We start from the raw sequence: 15,294 nt of genomic DNA, 5'->3' as shown, positions 1-15,294 counted from the left end.
CGTACATGCCAGGCCCTTCATCTTTGCTATCCAAAGTCTGGTTGTATTTGAATCCTATAAAAACTCATCAGGATTTGCTGGCTTTGGTGATACCTTGCAATGACTCCCCAGCAGATCATACCTGTTTCCATCATCCCTAATGGCCCTTCCTCTCCATTGTATTGTATTTCCTTTCAATAAAGCTTGCTTGCTTTACTTTACTTTTTCTCTACTAGCTTCTGTCTTGTGCTGTTATGTCTGATGATACTCCAACCCTTCCTTGTATTGTACCTTGGAATGCTGAATTTTTCTCAAAATAAATTAAAATATCTTCTCAATTGCAGAAGAAACTGAATGGTAAGAAAGGTTGAAGAACATCAGCAATTAGTAAGTAGCAGAGCCTGAGTTTGAACTGAACTCTTTTTATCAAATCGACCATATTACACTTCCTCAATCAATGCAACAGAAACATTTATTGAACATAGGGGTAGAAGGCATAAATAATAATAAATATGAGAAAGGGCATTTTTTTCAAAAGATAGGACAAAGTGTTCCCCCCCCCCCCCCAAGGCTGGGGCTAAGTGACTTGCCCAGGGTCACACAGCTAGGAAGTGTTAAGTGTCTGACACCAGATTTGAACTCCAGTCCTCCTGAATTCAAGGCTGGTGCTCTATCCACTGTGCCATCTGGCTGCCCCAACAAAGAGTTTTCAAAAGAACAATTACACATTCCTGTCAACCATATGAAAAAATGCTCCAAATCAATAAGAGGAAAATAAAATAAATATTTATTTAAAATCTACTATATTCCAGACATTCTGTTAAATACTGGAGATACAAAAATAAGCAAAAGACATTCCCCTGCCTTCAAGGAGCTTACGAATCTAATGTAACCAAATTAAAACAATGCTGAAATTTCATCTCTTATCTACCGAACTGGTACATATGACAAATGAAAGAAAGTGTCAATGTCTGAGGGGTTGCAAAATGAGAGGCCCACTAGTGAATTTTTGGTGGAATTTTATATCACAACCATTCTGGAAATCAAATTGGAATTATGAAAATCATGTAAGTAAAATGACCATATCTTTTGACTCTATTACTACCAATTCTTAATATTCTACTACTACCAATATTCTGTGAGGTCATTTTTTCTAAGTCCTCACATATACCACACTTATAGTAGTACTTTTTTGTGGTAGCAAAGAATTGGAAACAAAGTAGATGCTTATCCATTGTGGAATGACTAAACAAATTGTGGTACATGTATGTAACAGGACATAATACTGTCACAAGAAAAAATGATCAATACAGAAAAGCATTAGTTCTTATATGAATTAATGTAAAGTAAAGCAAGCAGAGCCAGGAAAACAATATAGACAATGACTACTAAAATCAGCAAATGAAAATAAATGCTGCAAAATCACAAATAAGAAACATGGTTTTACAAAAAGTATACAAGACACCTCCCTCAGTTTCCTAACTATTTTACAGAAGTCAAAAGTTCTTAAATGTGGAATATTGTATACATATTTCCAGATTTTTTTTTCAATTTACCGATCTGTTTGCTGTTTCTCTTCTTTCTCTTTTAAAATTTAATTTAATAAGTATGATAGCAGCATAAGAAAAGGCACTGTGATACATCACAGTGATATAAAATGCATTGAAAGTTCAGAAAGTGAGGAGATAGAACATTTTCAAAATATTTAATGTCATAATAATTTTACTTATTCCTTTGTAAAAGGAATACAATACAATCATAGATTAAGAAGTCTGGACTTTATTTGGTAGACAATAGAAAATACTTCAAGTTTTCTGAGCAAGAGAATGACATGATTAAAACAGCATATTAGGAATAGTAATTTGTTTGCAGTGAGTGAAAAAGATGTAGAAGGACAGGGTTAGGGAAAAAAAAAACAAAAAAAACTAAGAAATGGAAGCAGATAAACCAGTCAATAGTCTACTTCAATATTCCATGTAAGGTTTCATTAGGGTCTGGCTGTGAAAAAAGATAAATGGTACAGATATGGCTAGCATGACTGCTACCAATAATAAGACTCCAGTTGTGTTTTCAAAGTCACAAATAAAGAATTTAATGGTAATAAGTGATGGTAATGGTAAAGAGTGATGAGTTGATAGCTAAGAGGACATGAGGTCTAAGCCAGCTTGGGAAACTAATTTCACTTCTTGGGGCTTTTAATTTCCACAGCTGAAAAACAAGGTAGTTTGAACTGTTGAAGGCACTTTTTTAGTTTTCTATTTATACACAGCTGAGCAATAGGGAAAAATATTTTTAAAATATGTAATTGTCCTGTCAGATTGGCTAGAATGACTGGGAAAGGTAAAGCAGAATGTTGGAGGGGATGTGGGAAAACAAAGGACACTGATACAATGTTGGTGGAACTGTGAATACATCCAGCCATTCTGGAGAATGATTTGGAACTATACTCAAAAAGTTATCAAACTGTGCATACCCTTTGACCTAGCAGTGTTGCTACTGGGTTTGTATCCCAAAGAGGTCTTAAAGAAGGGAAAGGGACCTGTATGTGCAAGAATATTTGTGGCAGCCCTCTTTGTAGTGGCTAGAAACTGGAAACTATGTGGATGCCCGTCATTGGAGATTGGCTGAATAAATTGTGGTATATGAATATTATGGAATATTATTGTTCTGTAAGAAATGACCCAACAGGATGATTTCAAAAAGGCCATGAGATACTTACATGAACTGATACTGAGTGAAATGAGCAGGACCAGGAGATTGTTGTATACTTCAACAACAATATTATATGATGATCAATTCTGATGGACATGGCCATTTTCAACAATGAGATGAACCAAATCAGTTCCAATAGAGCAGTAATGAACTGAACCCAGCAAAAGAACTCTGGGAGATGACTATGAACCACTACATAGCATTCCCGATTCCTCTAATTTTGTCCACCTGCATTTTGGATTTCCTTCACAGGCTAATTGTACACTATTTTGAAGTCTGATTCTTTTTGTACAGCAAAACAACTGTTTGGACATGTATACATATATTGTATTTAATTTATACTCTAACATATTTAACATGTAATGGTTAACCTGCCATGGTGGGGGAAGGGGAAGGAGGGGAAAAATTAGCACAAAAGGTTTGGCAATTGCCAATGTTGTAAAATTACCTATGCATATATCTGATAATTAAAAACTATTTAAATTTTTAAAAATATGTATTTGTGTGTTTAAAACATGAGTGCATGTACACACACACACACACACACACACACACACTCTCCTGCTTGTCTTCTCCCTTTCACAAACGTCTACAAAAATGCTGAATATAGTCATTGGCTTCTACTTCCTTTCCTCTTAATTCTCAACCTCTTCCAAATCTCATCACTAAACTAGCATTGCTCTCTCCAAAGTTATTCCTGATTTTCAAATGACCAAATCTAATGGTTTCTTCTCAATCCTCCTCTTCCTCTCAGTATTTGATGTTATTGACCTTCCCTTTCTTCCTGATTACTTTCTCCTTTTTGGGACCTTGCCTTATTGTTTCTTTTCCTACTCATTTGGCCATTCCTCTCAGTCTCACTTACTATATATAGCCCATAACCCAACAACACTGTTTACCCACTTTCTCTTGGGTTGTCTTCTTTTCCTTTATTCTTTCTTAATGACTTCACCAGCTCCCATTGGCTCAATTTTCACTTCTTTGTAAATGACTCACATCTGTACAATCAGTCCTGGCATCCTGAAATCATATGCAAGGTAGTCTTAATCTTTCTACTATAGGCAGAAAACACACATAGGAATACAAAAAACTTGAATTCCAAACGAGAGTAGAGGACCTGTAGTACAATAAGGACTAAGTCTTTTCCTCTGGTTTGGAACTCAAATGGTAATACTAGATGGTAATACTTCTTAATTTCATTTCCATTAGTAAATCCATAGTGGTTTCTGCTGTTAAACCATTTGATAGCAACAAGGACTTCGGTGATACTTTCCTTTGGTCTATGCATTAAGTGAAGAAAGCATTTAACCAAAATGGGAAATTAGGCAGAAATAGAAAGTACGTCTTGATTCTAATTCTAGATTTATATCATTAAGTAGCTATTTAATAACTTATTATCAATAATATCAAGGAAATCAATATCAATCAAGGAAAATAAAATAGGTGGTGGCAATAAACAGATTTTTTTCAGACATCAAAAATAAATTTAACAACTTTTTAAAAATTAGAACACAAACTGCTAGATAATTATTTCTAATAAACAAGCCTTATAGAAAAGACAAAAGACAAAAAATAACGTTGGAATAATATTAAATACTTTTTCAAAAGAATTTAAAATGCTTCACAATTATTCATTTTACAGTCAAGATTCTTTTGAAATTAAATAATTTACCCAAGCAAACTGACTTGTACAATTCAAAACCATTTCTAATCTAGCTTTACTGTAAAGCCTAAATTAGAAGCACTAATGAGGACTGAGAAAAGGCTTTTAAAATATTTGAGGTGGCTAGTTATCTAGATAGGGAAGTTACACATATAAAAGAGATACCAAAAAATAGCTCAATGAAAATGAAAAATAAAGTTTAAATTTGTTAAGATGCCTAGAATAAAATAATGATGATTTGACTGTCAAATCAATGCCTTCAGTTCCTATGCTCCTTAAGTTTCTCTTGTATTTGACACTTCTGACTTCTTCATTTTTTGAGTCAATTTGACAAATATTAAGCATTTACTATGTAAATGCACCATACTTGACCTTGGGGATACAAAGATAAAAATGAAATAATCACTGATTTCATGAAACTCACATTCTACTAGAGGAATAATACAGTGATAGATACAATACAAAGTGTGCAGTGAACCAAACAAATGAGAATTCAGATTATCTGAGGAAATAGAAAGTACTAATAGTTGACAGGACCAGAAAAGGCTTTAACCTAGCTTTTCCTAGAAGATGATATACTATAAATTTACATTCAGAATAATCATATCCTATTGTTAGATACTTCCTTCTTCATACTCCATTCCCCCTCAATAGAACCTGCCTATCATTTAAGAATAAGTCAAAAGCATCCTCATTATTCCAACCTATAACTTCTCACTTCTCAAAATTCTTAGAGCACGTTGTCTTTTTTTTAATTTTTTTTTTTTATTAAAGCTTTTTATTTACAAAACATGGATGGGTGATTTTTTAACATTGATCCTTCTGTAACAAATTTTTCCCTCCTTCCCCTCTCCCCTCCCCTAGATGGCAAGTAGTCCAATACATGTTAAATATGTTACAATATATGTTAAATCTAATGTATGTATAGGTAGTTATAGTTGTATTGCTGCACAAGAAAAATTGGATCAAGGAAAAAAAAAAAAAAAAAAAAAAAAACAACTGAGAAAGAAAACAAAATGCAATCAAACAACAACAGAGACCAGTCCTCTCTCTGGGTGTAGATGGTTCTCTTCACCACTGAACAATTGGAACTGGTTTGAATCATCTCATTATTGAAGAGAACCATATCCATCTTATAATCTTCTTGTTGCCGTGTATGATGATCTCCTGGTTCTGCTCATTTCACTTAGCATCCATTTGTTTAAGTCTCCCCAGGCCTTTCTGAAATCCTCCTGCTGGTCCTTTCTTACAGAACAATAATATTCCCTAACATTCATGTACCATAATTTATTCAGCCATTCTCCAATTGATGGGTATCCAATCAGTTTCCAGTTTCTTGCCACTACACAAAGAGGGACACAAACATTTTTGCACATGTGGGTCTCCCTTTCCCTCCTTTAAGATTTCCTTGGGATATAATCCCAGTAGAAATACTGCTGGATCAAAGGGTATATGCACAATTTGGTAACTTTTTAAGCACAGTTCAAATGAGCACTTTAAGTCTTTCTTTACTAACACTTTACAACTTATAAATAACAAAATTTTTCTTGTTAGCCTTATCTCCTCAACTAGATCACAGCAAACTTCTTTCACTTGAACATATTAGCCTGTACATCACAAAGCTTATAGGAAGCACTCCTAAGTACTTCCATATAATGTGTGTATGTGTATAAATGCCTATAAATAATACACCAAATAAAATGTATTAAATCTTATGCTTTATACCTTCATTCTACCCCTCTATCCCCATCATTTATCCAGAACACAAGACCGGACTTCATTTTAGTTCCTCCTTCAATCTCAATATTAGTTAGCCATGTAACTCTATACTATCCTGTGCTCTCAAATCTCTCACTTTCTAGTCCTAATAATCCTCTTCTTTTGCTAAACCCCAGAGAACTGGTTTATTCCCACCCTCTGCCTTCCTCAGCTCTAACTCACAACCATATTTACTGGTTACATTACAAATTCATGTTTTTCAACCCCCTTGAGCAAGGAATTTGCTCCCTAAGTTATTCCTTTCCTCCCTTTTCCCTCTCCCTGTCTTCCTACCTCCTCCTCCTGTCTCACTTTCTATAGATTTAAAAAATAAAAAAAGATATATAGCAATCAGTAACATAATAATGTACTTTTTTTTTTTTTTTTGGCCCCAGTCTCTCCTCTAAGCTTCACTTCCAGATCATCAACTGGACAAACATTTCAAACTATATTTCATGAAGACACCTTAAACTGATCACATAAAAAGCTAAATTCATCTTTCCCCCAAACTCTGCCTACTGTATATTTCTTTCAAAAGCATCATCATATCCCATGTTTGCAAACTCAGCATTATCTTCAACTTGTAACTCTTACTCACTCTACATATTCAATCAATTGCCAAATCTTTCCTTTTCTACTTTTATCACATCTCTCCAATGCAAATCCTTCTCTCTAGTCCTAAAGCCACCACCTTAATTTAGGCCTACTGAATAAAATCTCTTCACTTCAACCCATCCTAAGTACAGCTGTCAAAGATTTTTTAAATGCAGACCTGACCATGTGATTACCCTACTCATCACCAACAATGGCTTTTCAATTCTCTATGTAATAAAATATAAACTCCTCTGTTTTGCTTTCCCCAACTATCTTCCCAGCTTCTCTACTTCCTCTCTAAAATTACAATCCAGCCAAACTGGCCTCACATCCAAAACTCCATCCTCTCTCTCCATATCTTTGATCTGGCTGTCCACAAACCTATATATTCCCTTCTCATCTCCGCCTTTGAGTCCTCCTCATTCCTAAGACATAGGTCAAGCACCATCTTCAACATGAAGTCTTGCCTGATCCCTGAACTCCCAAACTATCATATTTAACTACCTTGGTAGTAACTAACCTGGTTCCACATTTCTGTTTTACATGCATTCCAAAATACAACCACACTAGCTTGCTTGCTATTCACATGATATATCATCTCTGCTTTCTCCTCAAATCTCAGAAAATTTGTATTTTCCTTCAAAGCTCAGCTCAAATAATACATAAGTCCAAAACCATTTCTACGGTTGTTATTGTCCTCTCCCCAAAAGTCATAGACACATGTTTTCAGTTTTCCAAATGCCTATTGTTTCTCCCCAATAAGTTCCCTAAAGGGAAGGATTGTTCAATTTTTTTTTAATCCCCAGTGCCTCTGACATGGTAGGCATTCAATAAACATTTGTTAAATTGAATACAATTTTCTTTCTTGGAAGAGAAAGGGGTAAGGAGGCAGTCTTGTGACCAAAAACAAAATTCTTTCTTGATTTCATCAGTACAAGAAGCTCTCAGAAAATCCCCACTAGGAATCTAGAAAAACAAAGACAACTGTTTCACAATCTAGAGTTTTAAAAGAGTGGCATGGTTACAAGTAAAGATCAAGTGACTTGCTGCTGATCACTCAGCTACTATGTGCCAAGAGGCAGTACCTGAACCCAATTCTCTGTCCTTTAGGCTGGTCCTCTAAATACTATTCTAAACTGACTCCTTGGAATATATATACTATTTCTGGTTTAATTTCTTTACCAAGGTAGAAAACAAAATACTGATTTCTTAGTAAATCCCCTAAAATACTCTTATTACAAACCATAGTATTTTGTAATATAACACTTGAGTCCACCTTTATAATGGGATGATCTCACCATCTTCCCTATTTTCTATTCTTATACTTTGTGAATTCTAGGGAAAGTATAATAAAATGCCAATGTAGTTTTAGAATATAAACCTTCATGTAGCAAAGAGACCATTCTCTGTCTCAGTTCTTACCTAGTCTTAATCATTGACTTAGCTGAAAAAGGTTCAGGTCTCTCACTTCATCTAAGGTCATCTCTAGTTATCCTGATCTTTTTCTTGTCATTGGACTCAAAAGATTCAGGAGGGAAATGTGAGGCTGGTGACTTTGCCCGGCCCTCCCTCACTTCAATTTATTTGCAAGTCATGATACCACCCTCTTGATGTTATGGTCCTTTTCGAAAAGGAAGAGGCAAACAGCAACTTGGGGAGCAAGAACTTTAAATATATTTTATAAAGCTCTAAATTTAGTGCTCAATTAACAAGTAAATAAGCCTCTTCTTTGAAATAAGTCCTATTTCAACACATATTTTAAATCATTTCTCAGAAAATGTTACTTTTTCTCAAAAGCTAAAGCTAAAATGATTGCTCCTTGAAAGTAAATTTCACAAAATGCATTCCAAAATTTTTTAAAAGTATTTTCAATTTGTGAAAAAATCTCAAAGCATACACAGCATATTATAGTAAAAAGTGTTGAATATGGAGTGAGAAGACCAGGGCTCTGAGACCCACTTTGCCACTTTCTATTACCCACTTTGCCACTTTCTATTTGTACAACTTTGGAAAGACTCTTTATTTCCCTAGATCTTAGGTACCTATTGGCAGAACAAATAAATTGGATGCAGGGGTCAAAAAACAACCTGAGGACAGCCAAATTATTTTTTTAAAAACCCATTTAAACAAGGCTTTATTTAAATATGTAAAAAAACCAACTTAGGTGCTGACAGGGTGCCATGGTTCCAACTTCTGCATGATCTCTGATCTCAGGATTTCTTCCAGCATTTAAATCTGTGGATATCAATTCTAACATATAAATCCATAGAGTCAGGGAGACTGTCAAATGCTTCTAACACATATAAGTTATGTGTGTGACCAAGATCAAGTCACCAAATATCTCAGTTCTCCATGAGTTGTCCCACTGAAGGACGTTTAGTTTTACTAAATCCCTACACAAATGAATAAGAAAAAAAGAAATGCTGGACTCTTGACAGTTATGAACAGAAGGCTTTATTATCTACTAGGTTATATTGTAATAATGACCTAGCACTTACCTGACAAACTTTTATTATAAAATCTTTATAAGACAGAACCGTATTTCACACTTATATTGCCTAGAATAGTACTATACAAAGAAGAAATATTAAAATAATACTCTTAACTGACAAGTTTGTGGTGTAAGAGAATTATTTACTAATTCTGAGTCAAATAACCTGATTCTCTACTTAGACAGGCTTTCTGCCTTTAGGATCTTTTTTGGATTACTTAATTTCTGTTGATCAATCTCTCCCTTTGATCTTCTCTTCTCTCTAGGTTTTTTAAAACACTACTCCTTCCTGGTTTTCCTCCTCCTATCTGAAAGCTCCTCTTCATTCTCTCCTGGATCATCATTCATTCATATCCTGCCGGCTAAGTCTGGATTTTCAACAGGTTCTCTTCTCTTCTTCCTCTATTCTATTTCACTTGATCATCTTATCAGCTCCCATGGATTCACTTATTATCTCCATGCTGATGATTTTAAATCTACTTATCTAGCCCTAATCTCCCTGCTGACCTCCAGTCTCACCTTTCCAACTGTTTTGTTAGACATTTCCAACTGGATTGTTCAGTGGACATGTTAAATTCAACATGTTCAAAACTGACCCTCTTATCTTTTCCTTCAACCTCACCACCCCCTCTTTCTAACTTCCCTATTATTACTGAAAAGAACATCCTTTCATTCTTCTAGGTCTGCAAGAGACACCTAGGTATCATTCCTGACTCTTTAACTGTCTTTCATTTCTTATCTATACTTCCCCTCCCCCAATCCAATCCAATTCATGGCCAAAGTTTTGCCTTCCAATGATCTTTCCAACAGGTCCCCTTCTCTCCTCCAATACTGCTACCACCCTGGAGTAGGCTTTCAGTACTTCCCACAGGACTACCGCAACAGCCTACTGGCTGGTGTCCTGGACAAAAGTCTCTCCTAAGGCAATCCTCCATTCACCTGTTATACTGCTTGTTCCTAAGAACAAACCTGATGGTGACACTTCCACTACTCAATGAATTTTCAGCACACATCCTTCTCCTTCAGATGTGGACAATGGTGAGCTTCCCTCAAATCTTGGAGATAAGCAGGGACAGACATTCCCCCTTCCCCCCACTTCTTTGTTTTTCAGTTTCTTTTTGGGTGTTGTCTTTACTGGTTAGAGAGAAGGGACTGGTGTTTTTATTCCTTTATTTCCCCAGGGTTTAGCACAGTGCCAAGACCAAAATAAATGTCACTTGACAAACTGGATAACCTCTACAAAGGCACTTTTCACCAAAGGTCACTACTGATAACTGAAAAATTAAGCCTGCAGCTAATAATGTAGGTCTTCAGTCATGTAACTTTTTCATACCTATAACTCTCAGAGTCCCAAGTAGCTGCTTTAAAAATCAAGATGAGTAGAAAATTAGTTCAAAATTTAAAATTGAACACTCTTACATGAACAGCTATAAGGAATTTAAAATGACAAAAGTCAACACCTAGAAGCTACAGAGGTATAATTATTATCAAAGTCCTTCAGAAAATAACTATTTTATAGTTTCAAAGAACCACAAACCTCTTCCTCACGTCTAACTTTTTGTATTACAATATTCAACTCTACCTTATAGGATTGCCGTCATTGTTTCTGTTCGCTCACAGAGAAATTATGTGAAGTGTAGTTATCAAAGGCATTTCCAAATCAGACTAAACGCTCTTCCAGGAACCATCAATGAAACCCCACCCACCCAATTACAACAAAAATGAGCACCTTTCAGACTCCCCAACAGAAAGATCTTTTCAAATGATTTCCTATCAAAGGTACAAAACTTCTAAGGTCTGAGCTTCTATCCCCAAACTACTACCCATCTGCCCTTGTTTCTGCTATCATCTGTTCCAAAGTCCTCTATCAAATGTGGGCTCATAAGTGGTAAAAAAGCAACAAATTAACTGACATTTAGAAAGCATTTATTCACGCTTATTTGGTCTGACAATGTCACTGATGTTCCATAAAACTCCAGTGGCCTTCTTGTTACACTAAAAGATGGCATATAAAAATCCTCCATTGGCTTTTAAAGCTCTTCATAAACTCAGCTCCTCCTACCTTCCCAGTCTTCTTATACCTTATTCCTATCCACATCTTCTACAATCCAGTGACTCAGGCTTCCTGGCTGTTCCTAAAACAATGCTGAGTTTGAATCTTTCTTTAGACATTCCTTAGCTAAGTGACCACTGACAAGTATGTCTCTGTGCCTCAGTTTTGCCATCTGTGGAATGGAGGTAGTAATAGTCCCTACCTTGCTTAGGATTGTCAGAGGACAAAATGAAATAAGGTCTTTAATAGAGTTTGTACACTTAAGACCAGGGGTTCTCAAACTATGGACCAAGGGCCAGATGCAGCCGCTGAGGATGTTTATTCAGCCTATGGCAAATGGGCTTAGGGGCTGAGACAGAGTGTGAGTTTCTGTTTTTAGTGATAGTGAACTAGCCCCCTATTTAAAAAGTTTGAAGACCACTGCTTTAGAAAGTCCCATTAAAAAAAAAAAATTACTCATGCATATTTACTGTCAAAAAAAAATTATAATTATAAAAATAAAAAAAAAACAAAGTCCCATAAACGCTACATGATATTATCTCCAGAACGCCTGCATTGTCACACGCTGGCTCCCCATGCCAAGGAATGCTCTAGTCCTCTTCTTAGCCTTCTGGCTTCCCTGGAGCTCCAGATAAAATTCCACTTTCTGCCAGAAGCTTTTCCTTAATATGAATTCTTTCCCAGTAAGAGTATCCCCCTAAGTAATAGACTAAGGTTAAGTAATTAACCATGGTCAAACACATAGTGATTGAGACTGGTTACAATCTATCATTCAACATTTATTTATCAGCCACTATGTGTCAGGCATTGGGTATACAAAAAGCGGCAGCAGCTTTCAATCGAATTCCTAACTCCCAAGTCCAGTCTTGCTAGCTCTACTCTTTCCTCATGCTTTCTATTTCCTGGGGCTGTCCCCAGGTCTGGAATGCTGCCCTTTCTCCGCTGACTACTTACTTCCCAGGCTTTTTTTAAATTAAATCCTAACCAAAACCTCACCTTAACAGGAAGCCTTAACCCACTCCCGTAAATTCTAGCGCCTTCCCTCTTTTAACTATTTCCCATTATCCTGCATACAGTTAACTGTGCATATATTCCCAGGCATGCTATTAGATTGCAAACTAATGCAGGGCCCACTTTTGCCTCTTTCTGTACCCCGCCGATTAAGGAAGAACCTGAAACACCTGTTACAGAAATGGTCCTAGACTGATTTATCTTGTTTCCTACGTGTTCGCATGTCATCGGCGCGAACAGTGTCCGAGGCTGTCTTTTGCCCCCGGAGCTAAGCACAACATCCTGCACACAGCAGGCGCTTAATAAATCACAAACAAAGAAAGTAAGACCGAAGGTTCCACGAGATAGTGTCAGATCCTCCAGCCCCTTTCCCAACGCGATTTCTCAAGCCTGAGACGCCAGGAGCCCAGCCCGTGTAGTCAGTAAGCACTGATTAGGCGCCTAGGATATGCGAGTCATTGTCCCAGGCGGGTGGAATCCGGAGAAACAAGGACAGGTCCCAGACCTCCAGGAGCTCCCAGAGGGAAGGAGATGAGGGAGACAAAGGTAAACAGGGTGTAATCGACAAAAGAAAGCCCTTCCCGAGACTAGAGCAGCAACTTTGGAGCCCCCGGGGCCGTCTACACTCACGCCCAAAAAGCGGTTCCTCCCCAGGCCGGAGCAGCTCCGGGGTGCGCGCCAGGCTCGGGCGCTGGGGATAGGCCGCCGCCCCCCGCCCCGCCCGGGGCCCGGTGACAGCTGCGGGGGCCGGAGGCCGGGGTCCGAGGGCGGCCCTGGAGACTCTTACCCACATCCTGGTCGAAGGGGTTGGTGGCAAAGAGAGGCATCTCCGCGGCGCCGGCGCCTCCCCGGAGACGCCCGGACACGGTGAGCGCCTCCTCTGCCTCCTCGGCTCTCCCCGGCGAAGGCGACCGCCGCGGAGGTAGCAACGGCCCAGAGGGGAGGCGCGAACGGGGAGGAGCAACGAGGGGAGCAGGGAGGCAGGGGCCTCGGCTGCGAGGCATGCCGGGAGGCGGGGGTGCCCACGCGCTGCCGGCTCCCAACCTCAGCCGGGAAAAAAATTCCCGCTGACCGACTCTCTCAGCTTGTTTTTAAACAACCGTGCTTGGCCGCGAGCGTGACCTGCGTTTTCTCCTTTGGCGTTCGAGCCGGCTCCCAGGAGAGCGAGGTCCTGCAGGCGCGTCGCGGACAGCCGCCCCACGCGGGTGCGCTCCCAGTCCCGCGGAGGGAGGATGAGAGCAGCGGCTACCGGGCTGCTTCGGGCTTCAGAGTCTCCCACCTGCCCGCACGGACGGCCGTTTCTTGCGGCCTCACTCCTCTGAGGCGGGAGGTGGAAGCCCGATTCCCGGCCGCTGTCCCACCGGAGATCCCGGACCCCAAGGGCGGACCCTGCGGGGCCCGGACAGCGCGCAGAGGTGCGCTTGGAACGGCGCGGAGCAGCCGCCTCGCTCGGGTGTAAGAAGTAGCGGTGCGTGTCCGACTGAAAACTGTTCAGATCCGGCTTCGGACGCGGGGTCCTGACGAGTCACGCGGCCGCCGCCTGCCTCAGTTTCCTTCTCTGAAAAACGGGACTCCTGACTGCGCCTCCCTCCCGGCTTCGCTTGGAGGGTCAAACGAACTTGTGTTTGCGAAACTCTAAGTGAATGATATTATCACTAACGTATTGTTATCTAGGTATTATCTTTACATAGGTCTTTAGTGCCTACAAAACTATTTTATGTTTAGTTTATCCTCTCCGTTTTATTCCCATTTTAGCAGAGTGAGGCTGAGATGGACTGATTTAGCCAGACGGACTCAAAATGTCCCTGAGGCAAAATCGGGCCTTTGGTAGGCCTTCCCGACTTTTATCAGCATTTTATTTGCATTTTATTCCTTCTCCAAAAGGTTTCATTGACTCCACCAAACTGCCAAAACACTCACAATTACGGCCTCAAAAAGATTAAGAATCCTCCTTCTGGAAGGAGACTAAAACATCACACGGAGAATTAATAGTTGAGTCAATGAGGAAAAAAAAATAATTGAGTCAAAGAAACGGAGTTCTGGGGGAGCTTTGAAAATAAAAAGTCATGGGGAAGCTAGTTGGTGTAGTAAGTAGAGCACCAGGCCCGAAGTCAGGAGGACCTGAGTTCAAATTTGGCCGCAAACACTTAACACTTCCTAACTGTGTGACCCTGGGCAAATCACTTAATCCCAATGACGTCAGCAAAGGAAAAGTTTATTATTAAAACTACGCATCACAGCGGCCAGGATTATTGTTGGATTAAAATATGAATCAGAGACGTTACCTCATTGTTGCTATGCTTTTGAAAAACCTCACCTCCACATCTCAGACAAGACCCTTCTCAGGGGCATGACTTTCAGAAAAATTATTTCTTGACATGTTCTCTCCTATCTGGAGGGCTAGGAAAGTCACGGAAATATTCTTACCATGAAGGGAACATAAGGGCTTTCCCCCCAGGGCAGTTAACAAAGTCATCCTCAGAAGAATGTACCAGCACATCATTAAACTAGTATTGAGCCATTGAAGTTCTTGAGCAAGAAAAAAGCAGTGTAAAATGCAGTTTCACATATTTCTAGAAAAAAGCTCCATTCCTTACTTAAGTAAATTAGAGGGGTTTTGCTTTTTAAAAGAATACTAGAAATCAGTCAATAAGAAAAACATTCTTTTCTTAGTTCACATACATGTTTTGTGATGTTGATTTACAAGATCGTAGATTTAGAATTGGAAGTTAGCTCAAATAATCTACTCCAACCTTATCTCATTTTTAAAATAAGTTATATTTTTGTTCTCACCCTCACACCTTGGAGGGGAAAAAACAACCTAGAATTCTTGTTATCAGGTAAGTTAAACCAGTGACTCTCTTGGCCAGGTTTTAAAATGTTTCTCATTTTGCCTGTTAATTCATTTCACTGTTGTGAGGTTGATGAAGGTCTAGAATTGGGGTGCCTAAAAGAAATTAGGGTTTAATTGAGGTCTAGTGGCAGGTTCAAGGTATCGGGAGTCAAATAGAGCTTCTCTGCAACCCCTTTGGA

The 15,294-nt window shown here is 38.8% G+C and overlaps 1 protein-coding gene across 2 annotated transcripts in view; it reads right to left on the bottom strand.

Annotated features, from left to right (window-relative positions):
* Window positions 1-13,266, bottom strand: part of STAM (signal transducing adaptor molecule) — a 59,325-nt gene extending 46,059 nt beyond the window's left edge. The window contains exon 1 of one of the 2 annotated variants that reach the window (XM_074266726.1): window positions 13,049-13,266. In XM_074266726.1, coding sequence (XP_074122827.1) covers window positions 13,049-13,265 — 217 coding nt within the window. In that variant the 5' untranslated portion in view covers window position 13,266. The remainder of the gene's footprint in view (window positions 1-13,048) is intronic. The other variant, XM_074266727.1, reaches the window with a different exon arrangement.
* Between the last annotated feature and the right edge of the window lie 2,028 nt (window positions 13,267-15,294).

The sequence above is a fragment of the Sminthopsis crassicaudata genome, chromosome 5, assembly GCF_048593235.1.
Source record: "Sminthopsis crassicaudata isolate SCR6 chromosome 5, ASM4859323v1, whole genome shotgun sequence".
NCBI lineage: Eukaryota > Metazoa > Chordata > Mammalia > Dasyuromorphia > Dasyuridae > Sminthopsis > Sminthopsis crassicaudata.
The sequence above is the reverse complement of the archived record's forward strand: the minus strand, read 5'-3'. Positions and strand labels throughout refer to the sequence as shown.